At 43.2% G+C, this 20419-nt stretch overlaps 1 protein-coding gene across 1 annotated transcript in view; it reads right to left on the minus strand.

Annotated features, from left to right (window-relative positions):
- Positions 1 to 14133: 14133 nt before the first annotated feature.
- Positions 14134 to 20419, minus strand: part of MMP19 (matrix metallopeptidase 19) — a 39046-nt gene continuing 32760 nt past the window's right edge. Inside the window, exon 9 of the mRNA XM_082246285.1 lies at positions 14134 to 14651. Coding sequence (XP_082102411.1) covers positions 14415 to 14651 — 237 coding nt within the window. The 3' untranslated portion in view covers positions 14134 to 14414. The remainder of the gene's footprint in view (positions 14652 to 20419) is intronic.

The raw sequence follows: 20419 nt of genomic DNA on the forward strand, positions 1-20419 counted from the left end.
TTTTCTGTTTTCTTTGGGATCACATAATACTTTGCTTTCTAAAAGTCTGCGCAGGTCAGACTGACTGGCTCCTAATAACAAATATTTAAAGTTTGCTATGCAATTAGATTTGACACCATATTTGCCAATCTTCTAAAAAAAAATGTCTGTTTTGTTGGGGTTTATTAAAAGAGGGCAAACCAAATCCTTGAACCACAATATTGGACATCCTTGTTACATTAACACTGAACTGCAGGTAAAATAAAAATCTGCCTTTGCAGTGGGGCTATCCTACAAGGGTTAAATGCGTGTTTAGGTCTAGGGAGCCACAAAAAACAGTTTTACTTACCTGACCCCCCCCCCCCGCTTCCCCCCAGGCGCTAGGATCAGTCACTGCATTCTCTTCTGCCCTACACTCAGCTGTCCCAGGTCCTCTGATGTCATCCAGTCCAATACAGAGCCCATAGCCTGGAATGGGATGTGAGGATGGGCACAATAGAGGAGCGCACCGGCTTCCCGAGACCTAAATTAGCACGTTATTTTTGCAGTTCGAGGGCAGCTCCACTGCAAGAGGATTTTTCTGTTCCCTGTGGATGGGCTTTAAATTATCCCATTGGTATGCTACAGTCATAATATCTTGTATTCTGTGGAATCTGCCTGAGCCACTGTGACAATTTAATTTTACATGACGGTAATAGGAAGGCCTTGTACAGAGTTTTTATATTAGTAAGGTATTCCTTTTTAAATACTGTTTTTGCAGACCTGTATTTCTGTTAATAAAACCAATGTTTTTGTTAAAATGTATACTGAGCAATTACTAAATCGGCTTTGCTTTGATTTAACAACCTTTCTATTAACAGAGTCCTGGATCCTCACCCTTTTTCATTGTTTTTTTTTTCCCACAGGCACATCCTACAAATGTCATTGAAGTTAGCAATGTTTTTTCTAAAAAAAATTAAAAAAAAAAATTAAAAACTAAAATTAAATGGGGCCTTATTGGTCTTTACCCTGAATAATATTATAAATGCCTCTTAAAAGCTATTGTAAAATAAAATGTGCAGAACAAGATTTACTTGTGATTCTGGTTATTTTGCAGTTTCCGTGTGAGGGTTAAAGTGGAAGTAAACTCTACTTTGCAGGTAAAAGGCAAAGGTATAATGTACTAGTATGCATCACATACTAGCACATTGTGACACTTGCCTGCAAACAAAGCCCTTGTCATCCCCGCTGAAGGCCGCATCCATCTTCGCTCGTCTTCCTTTCCGGGTCTGCGGACTTTGGCTGTGTGACTGGCCAGAGCCGCCGGTCACGGCACAGGGCTCAGAAGAAATGGCACGGACAGCCGTTCCTTTAGAGCGCATGCACCGATGACTTCATCGATGCAGTATACAGTAAATATCTCCTAAATGGTGCAAGTTTAGGAGATATTTACCGTGCCTATAGGTAAGCCTTAATTTAGGCTTACATCTAGGTACAAACATTAGAGGGAAGTTTACTTCCTCTTTAAAATAAAAATAAAATAAGCTGCTGAATACAGTCCTGTTTCTGAGAATTCAAGGCCTCGTCCAATAACACTGAAATCTTTAAAACCGAATCTATTCAAATATGTATACTCTGTTTTCTGCCTCTTCCAAATTTTTTTTTTTGCAGCTGTGATCTGACCACCTATTACTGGGTGGCTACGTTCATTTTCCATAGTCCTAGTGTATGAGGAATGTAGCCACCCTCTTGCTCACTCCTGAGATGGACTTTGGGATTTGTAGTGTGCATAGAGCAGGGCGCTGCTCCTTCCAAACAAACAAAAGTGAAGAGAAAAGGAGATTTGTAGGAGCTCACAGAGGGTGTAACAAGGGAGCAGAAAAAAAAAACAAGAGTGGATTTAATGAAAAATGGGTCAAAAGGCCAATAAATAGTCCATATACAGAAGGGGAGCTGGTATATATGGGAGTGAGGTGTCTCAGTCCTAAATAGTGCAAACACACACAAAGATCCTAGCCCACAGGACTTTTAAAGAGACACAACCCACAAATAAAAAAAATACAAAAATGTGTTCTTTAAAATCACATACATTTTTAAACTATATCATGATGGTTGCCAAAAAAGATCCAACAGTGGAAAATACATGGAAAAAAATTAAATGTCAATGTATAAACATTCCAACAATTCTAGATCGTCTGTGCGATTAGTGTCTCTACGCGTTTCGTGAGGTACAGAACTCTCTTCTTTAGGAGAAGCATAGATAACAAAAATGATTATAGTTATCTGAACCTTCACATATAACCAATGGATATTGGATAGCCTAATACACTTGGTCCAAATGGCTCAGTGTCCTCCCGGATGAGGAAACCCCCCCCTGGTCCACAAATTTTCTCCCTTGGACTTGAGGAGTGGAGAAGATCAAGCCAAAAGCAGGCAGCTGGTGCCCCACAGAGCAATGGGCTGTCTGTGAGATCCTGGAACAGAAAGTCCAGAGATTGTGAGTTGTACAGGCAGCATACCAGAGAATCCTTTCCAGGATGCACTGGATGCATACGTAGCAAACTTGGGTTCCTTTCAGACGTTATCCATGAGTCCCATACTCCAGTCACATCTTGTCAAGCCTTTTTTTTCCCCCAGATGATGGGATTGAGATCTCTCATATGTATAGCAGTTTAGACATGAAAGTGGAGGGTGGACGATATGGAAAGTGCAGAAGCCCATATCGCCAAAATATGAACTATAACGAAGAGGATAGAGCAGTTTTTTCTTTTTCTTTAAAAATGGTTGCATACCCTCATTGCTCTTTGCACTGTCTTAAAGGAGGAGTCCCCCCCTTTTTTTAAAATGGTGCACATGTCGTACTTACCTGCTCTGTGTAGCAGTTTTGCACAGAGCATCCTCCTTCTCGGGTCTCCCGCTGGTGCTCCTGGCACCTCCCTCCTGCTTAGTGTCCCCATAGCAAGCAGCTTGCGCTCAGCCCAACTCGATTTCTGGGAACAGGACAGGAATTCCCCATCCTGCTGCTGAAACCCAGCGCTGTATACTTTATAAAGTTGACGTGACCCAGAGATTACTGTATACGGTGCTCCCACTGGATGTATCTGTTAGTGAAGGTAATCATTTGTTTGAACCAAGCAGATCCAAACAAAGTACTTTAAAATGATAGCCAGCTGGAGTTCGGCTTTAACCTCTTACTGCTGGCACCTCCTGGCCCTTTAAAAAGTTTATGATGTCGGAAGGCAGGGTGCAGCTTAAGTGGCCACTGTGATTGGCTGTCACATGGCCCGAAATCTTTTGGTTGGGTAGTGGAAACCTATGCTGGGAGCGTGCACTCTCAGGAACGTGTATACACAGTAATTCACGCAAATTATGCGGCACTAAGGCCCAGGCCTGGAGAGGCTGCATATTTGCGTATGGCCGGCACCAAGGGGTTAAAGGAAATCCATAGTCGCAGCATACACTTTAATTTTATAACTTTAACATCAGCGTAAGTGATACAATCCAAACACAGGAGCCAATTAACCGCTTGCCGACCCCAAGCAGTACATATACTGCGGCAAGTCGGCTCTGTCCCGCGAAACGACATAACTGTACGTCGTTTTGTGGGATCGTGCGTAAGAGCGTGTGCCCATTTGCCACAGAGGGAGCCAATCAGCGGGTCCGGCCTCCGCAATTGCCGCTGGCCACCCGCAATCTCTTCCCCGTGGAGACAGAACGGCAGACCGCTGTTCTGTCAGTTTTGAACATAGGAATCCTGTGTCCCTCCTATTTAGGAACACAGGTCTCTGTATTCATGCAGCAAGTCCATCCCTCTCACAGTTAGAAAGCGCCCCCTAGGGACACATTTAACTCTTTGATAGCCCCTGGTGTTAACCCCTTCCCTGCCAGTGTCAGTACAGTAACAGTGCAGGTTTTTAGCACTGATTACTGTAGTAATGTCACTGGTCCCCCCCCCCCCCCCCATAAGTGTCAAAAATGTCAGTTAGTGGTCCGATCTGTCTGTCAAAATGTCGCAGTCCCGCTAAAAATCGCTGGAAAAAAAAAAGGCAAATTTATAGATGCAATAACTTTTGCGCAAACCAATCAATATACACTTATTGGGATTTTTTTTACCAAAAATATGTAGCAGAATACAAATTGGCCTAAAATGACAAAAAATTATTATTATTATTTTTTTTTTTTTTTAAGAATTGTCGCTCTTTTTTTTGTTTATAGTGCAAAAAATAAAAATCGCACAGGTGATCAAATACAACTAAAAGAAAGCTCTATTTGTAGGAAAAAAAGGACATTCATTTTATTTGGGTACAGCGGCGCACGATTGTCAGTTAAAGTAACGCAGTGCCATATCGCAAAAAAAAAATTGCCTGGTCATTTAAGGGGAAAAAAACCTTCCAGTCCAAAAGTGGTTAACCTACCAGCCACTGTGCTGCTCCACATTGGATGTATGCAAGATGGTGCAAGATATGGTACTCATATGACCACAGCACTGGGCCTGAATCCAGAATAAAGTTTTATACATGACCAAAACGTAAGCAATAGTCTCTCTCTCTGTCCACAGTAATGTACCTTGATTGCACACCTTACAGTAGCAAGTGCTTAAGTGATTTGACAGATGGTGCTGTCATTGAGGCAAAGAAATAGCAAGCTTCGAGCAGAAAACCTTCATTCTTCCTTACAGGAAACTACAATGGTTTTTGATCACTTTTAAAGAAATCCCTTTTAGGGCCAGTTTATACACCATAGAAACGCAGTCCGGATGCAGTCTGGATGCTTTTCTGCATGTGCGGTTTTGACATGTTTTGGATGCGTTCCAGTGCATTTTTCTTTTTCTTTTTTTCCCTCACCATTTGTGTTCCAGTCCGTTTTTGATGCATTTCCCCCCTGTTCCAGTACAGTGCAGTGCAGAATGCAGCATGTTGTGAGGTTTTTTTTTTCTTTTTTTTTTTACTGGAACGCACTGTAACTGACCACATTGGTGTGAACTATGCCATTGAAAACCACATAACCTACTATCTATGCAGAAAAAAAATGCACTCGTGTGAACTGACCCTTCATAAAAAGAATTTAAAAAACAGATGTTTTACATCTGTTTTTAATTACATGTTCACATTCTTTATTATACAAATAAACCTTACATGATAAATGATTCCCAGAGTATTATGGGTAAGCTAAACCACACAGAAGTACTTGCCTGTCTTGAGGCTGTGTGTCTCCATCAATGAGTTGTCCAACAAGAGGTGAGTCCTTCCACTGACTCAATCCCTTGTGTAAGAATGTTTTAGCTTGAGCTACTGAGATCTGTAAGAAGCAGGCCATTTTTAAGAACTGATACTAAGGAAAATGGGTAACTGTGAAAAGGATGTTTGTGAAGAACAGACAGATTTAGCAGCAAGCTTGCAATTGTATAATGTCTTCTAATGATGGGTTCATATGGAGGACTTCTAGGAAAATAAGTATAGGTTATCAATCTCTTTAGCAGAAAGGACTGCTCCCCATTTGTGTATATAGTTGGGGATCCACAAGAATTACATTGCTTTCTTTTAATAGATGTTGGTGTAATTTTCTTTTGTCTGTGATATTCATTTAGTTTGATGTATGCTATACATAGGAGAATGGCTTGAAGGCATTTGCCATTCAGATATCATATAGAGCTGCAGTCACACATGCTGTGTGTTATATAGCTATCAGCTTCCTATTCGGACCTGTGATCACAGTGTATGCCAGAGGGAGGTCTTCCAGCACCAATTTCCTATGCAACTCTAAGGGCTCATGCACACTGCAGCTCAAAGAAGCTGCTCCTAAAGGCTTTTGAGCTTTTATTTTTTTCCTGCTTGGAAACTCCCCTCTGTTAGCCAATTGGTGCTTTTCCACTGCATGGTACGGATCGGTTTGGCGCTTTTCCACTGCATGGTACCGCATGGTACGGGTTAGAACGGTTCGGTACGGTTTGGTACAGCGACGCTTTTCCACTACATGGTACGGCTCGGTATGGCTCGCTTAAACAGTACCACCTCGTTGGGGTTCCAAGCAGGCCGTACCTATACCATATCCCACAATCCTTTGGATGCAGCATTGATTGTTTGTCACTACTAGCCACTGATTGGTCAGAGAATCGTTGTAATCCCACCCACTTACTACTAAGTACTACAACAAGCAAACCGAGCCGAGTAGAGCCTATTCAGTGCTGAAACGTGCTGATTTGTACCACACAGTGGAAAAGCAAACTGAGCAGAGCTGGGCCAAGCAGTGCCAAGTGGAGCCGAGCCGGTACTTGCAGTGGAAAAGTGCCAATAGTGTCCATGTCCATGCACACTATGGCTTTTTCAGGTGTTTACAAGCAGAAAAATAAACCCACCAAACTTGTGTTTTTGAGAGGAGCTTTTGAGTAGAAAAGATGCCGAAGTGCCCAAAAACGTGTGAAAAAGCTCAATGAAGCTCGAAAACATGCAAAAAAAATTAAAAAATTTGGAAAAATTAACTGAGAAGAGGGTTTGTGAAAAAAAATGCTTATGCTCAAAGGAGCTCAAAGAAGTGCAAAAGAGCCCAAACAAAGTAAAATTTTCAGGCATATGCTCTTACAGGCAGAAAAAAACTCGACCAAACTCTCGTTTTTGAGAGGAGCTAGTGCCCCAAAGAGCTCAAAGAAGATTGAAAATGTGCAAAAACGTTTTTTCCAGCTTTTTGTTTTGTTTATAACGTGCTTAAGAAAATACTATCTAGGAGGATTTCTGGAAAAAAAAAACGCTTATGCTCAAAAAAGCTCAAAGGAGCTTGAAGTAACTCAATAAAAACATGCACAAGAGCACAAAAAAGCTTTGAAATAAAAGCTCAAATGCCTGTAAGAGCAGGTTCACACTGCCGCGACCATAAGTCGCCCCATGTCGGAGCGACTTTTTACCGCGATTTTACCGCGACTTTAGCGTGACTTGTGAATTATTTTGCCCGACTTGTTTGGCCAATCAGAATATGATGTGTTGTGACCTAATTCCCCTTTTCTTTTTTTTTTTTTACTCATTTCCTCATTGCCCACCAGTGCCACGTATCAGTGTCCACCAGTGCCACGTATTTGTCCACCAGTGCCACGAATCAGTGTCCACCAGTGCCACATATCAGTGCCACGAATCAGTGTCCACCAGTGCCACGTATCAGTGCCACAAATCAGTGTCCACCAGTGCCACGTTTCAGTGCCATGTATCAGTGCCACGAATCAGTGTCCACCAGTGCCACATATCAGTGCCACGAATCAGTGTCCACCAGTGCCACGTATCAGTGCTACGAATCAGTATCCGCCAGTGCCACGTATGAGTGCCACGTATCAGTGTCCACCAGTGCCACGTATCAGTGCCATGAATCAGTGTCCACCAGTGCCACGTATCAGTGCCATGAATCAGTGTCCACCAGTGCCACTCACACAGACCAAGCAGAGATAATGGAATATATATACCATATAGGCATGGCTGCAATGTGGGGAATGCCTGGCTAATCTCTTTCTTCTTCCTGAAAAGTCTGATAACAAGTCGCTTCAATTAAGATAAGGAGGCGACTCCCATTGAAGTATATGGGACAGTCGGATCACAGGTCGCCTCAAAGTAGTACAGGACCCTTTTCTGAAGTCGGAGCGACTTCAGTAGTGCCAATTAAGACGGCACTGATTGATTAACATTGCTTTTGTTATGTCAAGCGACCTGGGGCAACACAAGTCGCCTCACAAGTCGTTCTAGTGTGAATGGGCTCTAAAAGCTGCTTTTCTTTTCTCTTTTTTGGTGAGCTGCAGTGTGCATAAGCCCTTAAAGCAGTTGTATACCCTGCTTGTTGATTTTTTTTACCTACAGGTAAGCCTATATTAAGGCTTACCTGTAGATAAAATGAATATACCGTAAACTTGCACTGTTTAGGAGATACTCACCCTGCATGCAGCCGCGTCGCATGTGCTCTGAAGGTCCGGCGTCTCGTGCCGAAATTTCAGAGCTGCTTGCTGGAACCGAGGGCCCCCTCGCGTATGCCACGTCATCAGGGCTCCAGCCACTCCTAGCACAGCAGACCACGAACCCGGAAGAAACGCAGAGGGAACATGTCAGCTCCCTCAGCGGTGACTTAGTTCTAAGGTAAGTATTTCATAATGTGCTAGTATGTGATGCATACTAGTACATTATGCTATTGTCTTGCAGGTTTTTTTTTCAGCAGTTTACTACCGCTTTAAAGTGTCCTGTGACCAGATAAAGACTGCTACCAAGGAAGTTGATTCTAGAAGACAGTAAAAGGTGTATCCTAATACTCCATGTTCAATTTGCCTCCACCATGAAAAATCCTTTTGGTTGTATTTGCTACCTCTGAGATCAATTGTTCCCAGTCCTTCCCTGATGCTATATACTAATTTGTGTTTCTTACAGGCTACCAAATACATTTCTAGAAAGAGTAATACAAAATGTGTAGCGCTAACCCAGAGAATTCTGAAGATGTGTGTGACTGCTACTGGTGTTCACCAAAGAGTAAGTTCACAAGAAAAAAGGAAAAAAAAAAAAACGTGTATAACCACTTAAGCCCCGGAAGATTTTACCCCCTTCCTGACCAGGGCCTATTTTGCGATTCAGCACTGCGTGATTTTAACGGACAATTGCGCGGTCGTGCGACGCTTTACCCTAATGAAATTGACGTCCTTTTTTTCCCACAAACAGAGCTTTCTTTTGCTGGTATTTGATCATCTGTGCGATTTTTTGATCATGCGCTATAAACAAAAAAGTGCGACAATTTTGCAAAAATAACAATATTTTTCACATTTTTTTATATGAAATTCCCCAAAAAAATGTAAAAATCAAAATTTTTTAACATTTTAGGCCAATTTGTTTTCTGCTACATATGTTTGGTAAAGAAAAAAAAATCGCAAAAAGCGTATTTTGATTGGTTTGCGCAAAAGTTATTGCGTTTACTAACAAAAGGGAAAGGCTTTTGTCATTTTTATTGTTTTTTTTTTTTTTAACGAGTAATGGTGGCGATCTACGATTTTTTTTTGCGGGACTGCAACATTGCGGCGGACAGATCGGACCCTTGACTGACATTTTTGGGGGTACCAGTGACATTACTACAGTAATCAGTGCTATACATATGCACTGTTACTGTAAAAATGACACTGGGAGGGAAGGGGTTAACTTTATTGGAGAGGGATGGGTTAAGTGTGTCCCTAGGGGCGTGCTTCTAACTGTGATTGGATGTGGCTGTGTGTGTAACAGCAGAGATCAACGGTCCTACATAGCAGGACTGTATGATCTGTGCTTTTACACAGGGGAGAATGACAGGCGGCTGTGTTTACATTAGCCACCTGCGTTTCTCCCTCTCCACCCAACGATCGCGAGTGACCGGCGGACATCGGGTCCGCCGGTCACACGCGCGTGCTGCTTAGGGAACGTGGCGGGAGCGCGCCTCCGGCGGCGCACGCTCGCCCCCTATTGGTTCCCAGGCTAGTGACGTACCGGTACGTCACTTTGCCTGGGAGGGGCTGACCGCCGCCGTATGTAGTTGGGCGGCGGTCGGCAAGTGGATAAACGGAAAATATTCACTGCGATTTTGAGTCGCTAAGGTATAACCAATCCAATTGCGTGAAGTGATTGTTCACAAATTACAAACCAACAAGAACAATGTTTGTTGTGAAAATAAAATAAAAAATTATAAATAGTCCTTGCGATTATAGAGTCGCTATAATTGAACAAGTCCCATAGTGTTTAAAAAATGAGTGATGTCTTTTGTAGATATTCCATGAAGACTTGTGCTAACGGAAAAACTGCTATTATAGGTGTCTCATAATAGTCGCCATGCAAGGGAAGGAAAGAACCGCAGATCCCAAGTAAAGGCAAATTATTCACGCAAAAAAAACACTTCCCTTGCATGGCGACTATTATGAGACACCTATAATAGTGGGACACTGTGTGAGTGTCATTCCTCCATTTCCTTTCTTTTTACCATTACACCTACAGTATTACACTATAATGGAAAATTGATATCAAATACTTACCATAATTTTCCTTTCCTGATGGACTCCATGGCAGCATACGTTTGTGTAGTCCCGCCTCCACTCCTACCCTATAGGACCCCACTCCCATAAATCTTTGCTCCCTTTCAGCATCCGTGTTCTGTAACTAGCCTACTCAGGAATTGGGAGGGGACTCCTGCTGCCATGGAGTCCATCAGGAAAGGAAAATTACGGTAAAGCCCCGTACACACGTACCGATGGTCGGCATACAAATGTTCCTCTTTTCTCCCCGGGATGTCGGTGTCTGCTGAAAAGTGCAAAGACAGCACAAGGACAGCACAAGAATTTTGTCCGCCGACTGCAGAAGTGATGTCATGTAATGGTTAACTTTCCCTGTGTTTTCTATTTTCTGAGCATGCCCAGTCTTGCAAATCTGCGGTCTGTCGGCCGAATTGTGTACTGACAGGCGAACAATCGTCCGTTCTGGTGTCGGCATACAAAAATTTTCATGTTTGCAAGAAAGACTTTTGTCCGCGGATTGTGCGCAGACATCTGTCGGAGGCACCATACTAACACGCGTACAATCGGCAGATCCTTCGTCCACCGACGTTTGTATGCCGACGATCGGTACGTGTGTACGGGCCTTTAGTATTTGATATCAATTTTCCGTTTTTCTGACAGACTCCATGGCAGCATACGTTTGGGAAATAACTCGCCAAAACACACTTGGGTGGGCAGATGCTGACAAAATTTAATTAACACCTGCAACAGATAGCACCAAAACCAACAGAGGAAAGAGCCGCCGGCTCAACACAATAATGTGACATAAATGTGTGAATGGACGACCAAGACGCTGCTCTGCAGACCACATCCGGAACGACATGTCTTTGGTGAACAATCACTTCACATAATTGGATTGGTTATATCTTAGCGACTCAAAATCGCAGTGAACATTTTCTGTTTATACACATTTTTTTTCTTTTCCTTTTTTCTTGTGAACGTACTCTTTGGTGAACACCAGTAGCAGTTACACACATCTTCAGAATTCTCTGGGTTAGCGCTACACATTTTGTATTACTCTTTATAGGATTTTCTATAGGTCCGTGTAGCTGCTTCCCCCCCTATATCACATAGGTCTATTAAAATACACCGAGTTATTTTTTAGCGCAGAAAATCACCCTTCTTTTTTTACCAAATACATTTGTCTGTTTATGCTTGTTCTTGTGAAATTGTGGTTATCCTTCCGTTACTAGGACTTTCTCAACAGTCTTCTGGCTGATCCTTCCTCTGCAGTGCTGCCACCTATCTGCACATGCTCAAGGAGGATCCAGAAAGCCAAATGACGCTCTGTAAGTGTAGGAAACAAAGAAGGCACATAGGCCTAGTGCATTATCCTAAAAATATGTTTTATTAACCACTTAAGCCCCGGAGGATTTGGCTGCTAAAAGACCAGGGGGTTTTTTGCGATTTTTTACTGCGTGACTTTGACGGACAATTGCGCGGTCGTGCGACGCTGTACCTAAACGTATTTCACGTCCTTTTTTTCCCACAAACAGAGCTTTCTTTTGGTGGTATTTGATCACCTGTGCGATTTTTTGATCATGCGCTATAAACAAAAAAAGAGCGTAATTTTTGCAAAAATAACTATTTTTCACATTTTTTTATATGAAATTCCCCCCAAAAAAATGTAAAAATCAAAATTTTTTAACATTTTCGGCCAAATTGTTTTACTCTACATATGTTTGGGAAAGGGAAAGATTTTTGTCATTTTTGGTGTTTTTTTTTTTTAACGAGTAATGGCGGCGAGCTGCGATTTTTTTTTTGCGGTACTGCAACATTGCGGCGGACAGATCGGACCCTTGACTGACATTTTTGACACTTTTGGGGGTACCAGTGACATTACTGCAGTAATCAGTGCTATATATATGCACTGTTACTGCAAAAATGACACTGGCAGGGAAGGGGTTAACTTTATTGGACAGAGAGGGGTTAAGTGTGTCCTAGGGGCGTGTTTCTAACTGTGCAGGGACATGGCTATTGGTGTAAAAGCAAAGATCAACGGTTCTACATAGTAGAACCGTCAGATCTTAATTTTTACACCAGGGAGAATGACGGGCGGCTTGTTTACATAAGCCGCTCCGCCTTTCTCCCTTCACAGGAGCGATCGTAGTGTGACCGGCGGACATCGAGTCCGCCGGACACACGCACTGACTTGTCTGTGAACGAGCCGCGGCGGGCGCGCGCCCACCCGCAATAGGCTCGCAAGTCGGTGACAGGCGAGTGACGTATCCATACGTCACTCTGCCTGGCCGGGGCTGACCGCCGCAGTATATAGTCGTGCGGCGGTCGGCAACCGGTTAAATGGTATAAAGCAGAGGTGAATGTACTCATAAACCAATGTTTGCATCATAGCTTAGGTGGGTGTCGGAAGTGCTCTAGGCAGTCAGTCCAGGGGTGTCCTTCTCTTAGGCTCTGAAGAAGAGGGTAACCTCGAAACACGTTAGTCGATGTCTATGAGCATTGTGAATTTACGTATATGGACTTAAGCAGATGGTGTTATTAAGCTATGATGCAAGCATTGGTTTGGGAGTACATTCAACTCCGTTTTTTTTACCATTTAAGAAAACGTGTTTAATGCGCTAGGCCCTATACTTAGTCATATCAGATGTCTCCAGTCTTTTGAGGGCAGCGAGGAGCATATTATCCACATGCAGTAATATGTCAAGATAAGAGTTTTAACACCACGATGAGACTTATCGCACAGCGCAGGAGAGTAAATATAGGGACATTTTCAGAAATGACGCTCTGTGCCTTATGCCTGCCCATGGGTGGAACTGTACAGGGAGCCTGGAAAGGGTCCAGCTAGGTAATCCACAGTGCAGGGCAGAATATACTAGTACACAAGCAGGTTGATTTACTAAAACTGGAGAGTGCAAAATTTGGTGCTGCTCTGCATAGAAACGAATCAGCTTCCAGTGTTTTTTAATTTTTTTTGTCAAAGTTTAAATGAACAAGCTGAAGTTAGAAGCTGATTGGCTACCATACACAGCTGTGCCAGATTTTGCACTTTCCGGTTTTAGTAAGTCAACCCCAATAATGACAGTAAAGGCACATGATGCGCTGTGCTTTAGCCCCACCCACAGATTGGGCTTTGCAGAGAACAAGGAGAGATCATGTGACCAGACTTAAATAGATTTCAAATAATTGGCTTGCTTCAATATATGGGTGAGTTGTGTAGTGTAATTTTTCCACAACCAATATGGCTAAAGGGGTAAAGATGGGGGTATATATATATATATATATATATATATATATATATATATATATATATATATATTTTTTTTTTTTTTTCTATTTCTTGATGGACACTGAACTAAATTATACATATGGAAAACAAAAATTAAGGAAAAATGAAATGGTATACTCAAATGTTTATAAAGCATAAGATGATGTGTTTACCCTGGTTTTCCTGAGACAGAAATACAATGTTAGAAAATAAACATTTCTACAAAATGTTTTATTGCTTGAAGTTAAGTTTCATCACCTGCCAGCAGGTGGCACTGCAGAGCCTTATAATTCATAGCAGGTTCATGAATTAGCCCTTTAAATCCAGATGCATACAGTTTATACATTATTCACTGCTATTATCCCACATACATGCTGCATGCCTGCATCATATTTCACAACCGAATGCAGTCCAAAAATATTGGATGTAAAGGTATTTATTTTGATGTATGACTAATCTAGGTTACCTCATTATACCAACTAGTATAGAAGTATTCTTAGCTTAATAAGGGCTTTATAAGTGCTGAAGTATATAAAGATCATATTTATGATGCCTGTTTTAGAATGATTTGTTAGTAAAATCTATTCCTTCTATAGGCTTTGATGTGTTATTTTTTACCTTAATAACAATATAGTGAACATGAGTACAACAATACCCCAGACTAGCTATATAAACATGCAGAACTGTTGAAATCGATATTTTGCATGTAAACAGAGCAGAAGGTTAATTTAACCTTTCTATAAAAATGCCCATGTGTTTGGATCATTACATAAGAGGAAGAATGTGTTTGTTTTTTATGAGGGGGTTGCATAGTGCAGTACATATATTCAGCTGTAGGTGGTGCTGTTTGGGTAGGAATATATCTGAAGGTTTGTGGGCAAGAATTGTGCAAATTCTATTATATATAAAATGTCCAGGATTCTATAAATTGTTTTTTTGGCATGAAGTTCACATATGAAGACAGCAGTTGCACAGAGCTGAAATATGTAAATCTGCCACTGCCTTTCTTTTCAGGTTTTGTGCATCCATTCAAAGATATCAGCGATAAATAATGGCAGAGTAGTGCTGCTGAATGTTGTTCCTGGCAGGTGGGCACACCTCAGAATGCAGCAGTGGTCAGTACACAGAGAAAGTTTGTACCAAGTGATCTTTAGTCCATTTATAGGTATAGATGTGCTCTGGTAGGGTGAATGTATAACAGTTTCATCAGTCTAGATGGTTGCACTGCATCCAGCGTTCTGCCTTGCTCAGAGGGTATCCGCGATCCACGCGTAACTGCTTGTTCACCCGCCAATACTTGTCTCCTTTAAAGAAATAGATCTTGCCATTCTTCCAGGTAAGAGCTGCATCCAGTTTTGCAGGAACTCCAGTAAACAGACTGGATATTTTCTTGGGCTGTAATATACTCCAGGCCAGCTCATCCCATTGCCAGTATTCTTCACCCTGAAAAATAACATTGCTATTAGGTTCTTCTCTTTGAGACCCTGTGGAGAGACCATTGATTCCAACAAAAATCTTCTCATAACGTTTGTATGTGAATGTAACATATTTTATGCCTTGTGTAGAAATCCAAAAACCCTGAGACCCGGTTCACACTAGCGCGACTTGTCAGGCGACTGGGTCGCCTGACAAGTCACGGTGGGTTGCCTGCCATAGATTAGCACAGGACCCGTTCTAATAGGAGCGACACAAGTCGCTCCGACTTAGAAAAAGGGTCCTGTACTACTTTGGGGCAACCTGGAGGCGACCTGCATAGACTTCAATGATATGAAGTCCGTGCATGTCGCGCCGAGGTCGCGGTGCACGCTGTGCACCACAACTTCACAGGTCGCCCCAGCAAGTAGCGTCGCCCCTATGTGAACGGGGTCTCAGGCTGCTGCTGGGAACTGCTATCTTATGGCACTTTTCCACTGCAAGTACCGGCTCGGCTCTACTCGGCCCTGCTTGGCCCTGCTTGGCCCGGTTTGCTTTTCCACTGCTGGTACCACATGGTACGGTGTTGGAACGGTTCGGTACGGTACGGTACGGTATGTTTTGCTTTTCCACTAAAGTAGTACTAAAGTTAAGTGGGTGGGATAACAACGGGGTGGGTGGGATTCTCTGACCAATCAGTGGCTAGTAGTGACTGCATGCAAAGGATTGTGGGATATGGTACCTGGTATGGTACCTCTTGGAACCACAATCGAGGTGCTGTTTTTGAGAGCCGTACCGTTCGGTTCCATGCAGTGGAAAAGCGTCGCCGTACCGTACTGAACCGTTCCTACACTATACCATGCGGTACCAGCAGTGGAAAAGCACAAAAGCGAGCCGAACCGTTCGGTTCCATGCACTGGAAAAGTGCCTTTAGATGTGATGTCTGCAGTCTCAGCAGACTCAGAACTAAACTACTATACTAATACTCTATAACAGGGGTCTTCAAACTTTCTAACCAAAGGGACACTTTACCGTTGCTCAGACCTTAGGGGGCTGGACTGTCCCTGGCTCCAGTGGGAGGAATAGTGCGCCATGTTTAGTATTAGGGGAGGAGTAGTGTCCCATCATTGATATCATTGGGAGGGATAGTGCCCCATGTTTAGTATGCGTGGAGGTGTAGTGTCCCATCATTGGAAGGAATAGTGCCCCATGTTTAGTATTAGGGGAGGAGTAGTGTCCCATCATTGGTATCATTGAGAGGGATAGTGACCCATGTTTAGTATTAGGGTAAGAGTAGTCTCCCATCATTGGTATCATTTGGAGGTATAGTGCCCCATATTTAGTATTAGGGGAGGAGTAGTGTCTCATCCTTGGGAGGGATGTTGTCTCATGTTTAGTATTAAGGGAGGACTAGTGTCCCATCATTGAGAGGGATAGTGCCCCATGTTAAGTATTAGGGGAGGAATAGCGTTACCTCATTGGTATCATTGAGAGGGATAGTGACCCATGTTTAGTATTAGGGGAAGAGTAGTGTCCCATCCTTGGAAGGGATAGTGTCTCATGTTTAGTATTAAGGGAGGAATAGTGTCCTATCATTGAGAGAGATAGTGCCCCATGTTTAGTATTGGGGGAGGAATAGTGTTCCATCATCGAGAGCGATAGTGTTGCATATTTAGTATAGGGGAGGAATAGTGTCCCATCATTGGGAGGGATAGTGCCCCCCCATGTTTAGTATTAGGAGAGGCTTGACAAACTTTGTTGCTATTACACGACTTCTTATTTAGCTTACATCATCACAGAAATGTCCCCCTGTGTCCACGTAGTTTCCCCAAACGTGTCCAGTCTCTATCTGAAGCCCTGACTTTAGGACTAATGTCCCATAAACTGAACATATGTCATGTGCAGAGGAAACTGCTCCCTCACCCTTAACACATGATGATAAATCAGGCCCCTTCGTACTATATGCCTTTCTTCTGCAGGACTTGGCCAGCTCATAGTAATGAACAGTTTGTCTTATTATTAGATAAGTCTGACTTATTAATACACTATATTACCAAAAGTATTGGGACGCCTGCTTTTACACACATATGAACTTTAATAGTATCCCAGTCTTTGGGGTTCCAGTCTTAGTCAGTAGGGTTCAATATTGAGTTGACCCACCCTTTGCAGCTATAACAACCTTAACTCTTCTGGGAAGGCTGTCCACAAGGTTTAGGAGTGTGTCTATGGGAATGTTTGACCATTCTTCCAGAAGCGCATTTGTGAGGTCAGGCACTGATATTGGACGAGAAGGCCTGGCTTACAGTCTCTGCTCTAATTCAACCCAAAGGTGTTCTAGTAGGTTGATCTCAGGACTCTGTGCAGGCCAGTCAAGTTCTTCCATCCCAAACTCGCTCATCTCTTTATGGACCTTGCTTTAAGAACTGGTCCAAATCATTTGGTGGAGGGGGATTATGGTATGGGGTTGGGCTTGGACGCTTTAGTTCCAGTGAAGGGAACTCTTAAGGCACCAGCATACCAAGACATTTTGGACAATTTCACAATTTCATGCTCCCAACTTTGTGGGAACAGTTTTTGGGAATGGCCCCTTCCTGCTCCAACGTGACTGCACACTAGTGCACAAAGCAAGGTCCAAAAAGACATGGCTGAGCGAGTTTGGGGAGGAGGAACTTGACTGGCCTGCACAGAGTCTTGATCTTAAAGCGGAGTTCCAGCCATTTACTCACCTGTCCAACGGTCCAGCGATGCGGCCGCCGGAAGCCTCGATCCTCTCCCTCGGCGCCGGCATCACTGCTGTGGGCACCCGGCTGTTACAGTTTGCGGCTTCACAGCCGGGTACCCACTGCGCATGCGCGAGTCGCGCTGCGCGCCGTGATTGGCCGGCAATCTTCTGTGACGTGTCCCAGAAGATTGCAGGGAGGGAGGGGGAGAGGAGAACTTCCGCTCAGGGCGCCGCGGCGCTCCGAGCGTAAGTGGGAGCGGGTACCTGTCAAAACTAGGTACCCGCTCCCCCCCCCAAAAAATGACATGCCAAATGTGACATGTCGGGGGGTCAGGACTCCCTAAAGCGGAAGTTCCACTTTTGGGTGGAACTCCGCTTTAACCTGATAGAACACCTTTGGGATAAATTAGAACAGAGACTGCGAGCCAGGCCTTCTCTCCAACATTAGTGCCCGACCTCACAATTGCGCTTCTGGAAGAATGGTCAAACATCTGCATAGACCAGTGATGGCAAATTTTGGCACCCCAGATGTTTTGAAATTACATTTCCCATGATGCTCAACTACACTTCAGAGTGCATGAGCATCATGAGAAATGTAGTTCCAAAACATCTATGGTGCCTTGGTTCGTCATCACTGCTATAGACACACTCCTAAACCTTGTGGACAGCCTTCCCAGAAGAGTTGAAGCCGTTATAGCTGCAAAGGGTGGGCCAACTCAATATTGAATTCTACGGACTAAAGCCTCGTACACACGATCAGATTATCGAACGATCTGTCGTCCGTTTTTTGTTGCATGCTAGTCTCATGTTGAAAGTGAAGAGGTTACTTTCATACGAAGATTCCCGTGCGACCGAATTCAACTTCAGAAATGATGTCATGTGTTGAATTGCTTTGTATGTGTTCTTTCGTCTCTGAGCATGCCTAGTCTTGCTCTTACGATTTTTTTCAGACGAAAACTGTACTGATTATACTAAAATCGGACGTTGTGTTGACGTACGATAAAAAATTTATAGCCTGCACATCCCGTTTTTGTCGTCTGAAAATTCATAATCGGCTGTCGAAAGCACCATACTAACAATCTAAAAATCGTCAGATCGTTTGTCGATACGGAAATCGTAAGGAAAATTTAGTCCGTGTGTGCGGGCCTTTAGACGGGGATGCCGTTAAAGACTATGCGTGTAAAGGCAGGTGCCCCAATACTTTTGGTAATATAGTGCATCTTTAAACAGCCTCTTTTGCTTCGGAACACCACAATAATTCCTAAAGCATTTTGGCTGAACTATTCTGAAGTTACACTGAATTATCTTCCTCGTTTGTGTGCCAGGTGCCAATGGTTCTCACAGTTAATGAGCCACTTGTTGGAAATCTGGTGTTTATTATTCTAACATGTCCCAGATAAGAGACTATAGCAGTGGTATCAATCCAGTTGATTCATATACAGGGGGCAATGAACCACACTCATTCTGAGAATATAGCACTCTCCCATCTTTGTTATTACTCATGATAAACATTTGAAAGAAATTATTTAAGCAGACAAGCTCTGCTTAGTGTCATGATTCTGGGAATGCAGCAAGTTCTGAGAGAAAGAAACCAGCAAGCTGCTTAGAGTAAAATGAAAGGGAAATGAGAAGCTCTTAGAGCTTCAAAGGCATTGGTTGGGTGTTCTTAAATGGTGAATTAAAGGCTAAAGCTGGATACACACTATACAACTTTTGTTGTTAGATTTCCTTTAGATTTACCTTCAACTATGTAGTGCAAGGGACTGCCGGATTGCATGCAAATTAAAAGTGTTTAGATTTGACCTCATATCATATGGTTTTGGTAAATCTAAAGGAAAAAGCTAAAGAAAATTGTATAGTGTGTATGGCCCATTAGTTCACCTCTGTGAAAATGTGCATTTATAATTTCTTTTTACATTAGCCTACAAAGCATTGCACCAGTGATCAGTGGATTTTGGGAGTAAAGTCAGCAATCTCTTCCTCCAGCTCTCTGCCCATCGCTCTGTATGGGCTTTCAACTGGAGGAACTGTCAGTGGACTGCGAGTGCACTGATTATCTCACTTGTTGTCCATTGAGAACTGCTAGTCCATCTATCGCTTTGGAAGATGAGACTTGTAGTTTATTCATTCACAAATCTCTATGAATGATGATGTGACTGTGTGGGCGGAGCCCAGCACAGCTGCGCCAATTTAAAAAGAGACATTATCTGCGGAGAAATTAACCCCTAGGTGCTGTAACGGGGGAAAGGTGGGGGGAGGGGTTGAGGCAAATGCTTAGCAATATGTTACAGCCTCAATACAGGTGTAACATGTTCCTAAAGGTGAATGTAGTGGGAGATTTACTAAAGCTGGAGCGTGCAAAACCTGGTGCATCTCTGCACAGAACCCAATCAACTTCCAGGTTTTATTGTCAAAGCTTAATTGGACAAGCTGACGTTAGAAGCTGATTGGCTACTATGAGCAGCTGAACCAAATTCTGAGTGCTCCAGTTTTGTAAATTTCCCCCTTACCCTTTAACCACCTGCCATCTGCTCACAGTATAGATATACTTATACAGTGAGCAGCCTACTTCTGGGTTTGGGGCGTGTATGTATACTCCCCCTGCCAACCCGTGCTGTGATTCGACACAGCACCTGTTTGGCAGCAGATTTCAGCCAATGATTTAGGCTGAAACCTGCTGATCGGCTGTGTCCAATCACACACAGAGTTCTGTGTTTACAAACACACAGAACTCTGTGTGCACAGGAACAGCGATCTGGCTGTTTCTGCTCTCTAAAAAAAAAGCAGAGGAAAATAAACCAGACCAGAGGGTAAAAGCAGCACACATTACACATTGTTAGGCACACAGTTAAGCCCTTGATTGCCCCTTGACCTTAACCCCTTCCCAGCCAGTGTCATTAGTTCAGTGTACAGTATTATCACTGTATTAGTGTCACTAGTGACATCAGTGTCAGTTAGTGACCTTCCCAGTCAGTGTCTGTTAGCACCAGATTGCCCACCACCCTATCACAGTCCCACTATAAGGGGATGATCACCGCCATTACAGTATAGCGTCTATAGCTGCATAAATTACAGT

The sequence above is a fragment of the Pelophylax lessonae genome (genome assembly GCF_965119305.1).
Source record: "Pelophylax lessonae genome assembly, chromosome: 2".
NCBI classification, from domain to species: Eukaryota; Metazoa; Chordata; class Amphibia; order Anura; family Ranidae; genus Pelophylax; species Pelophylax lessonae.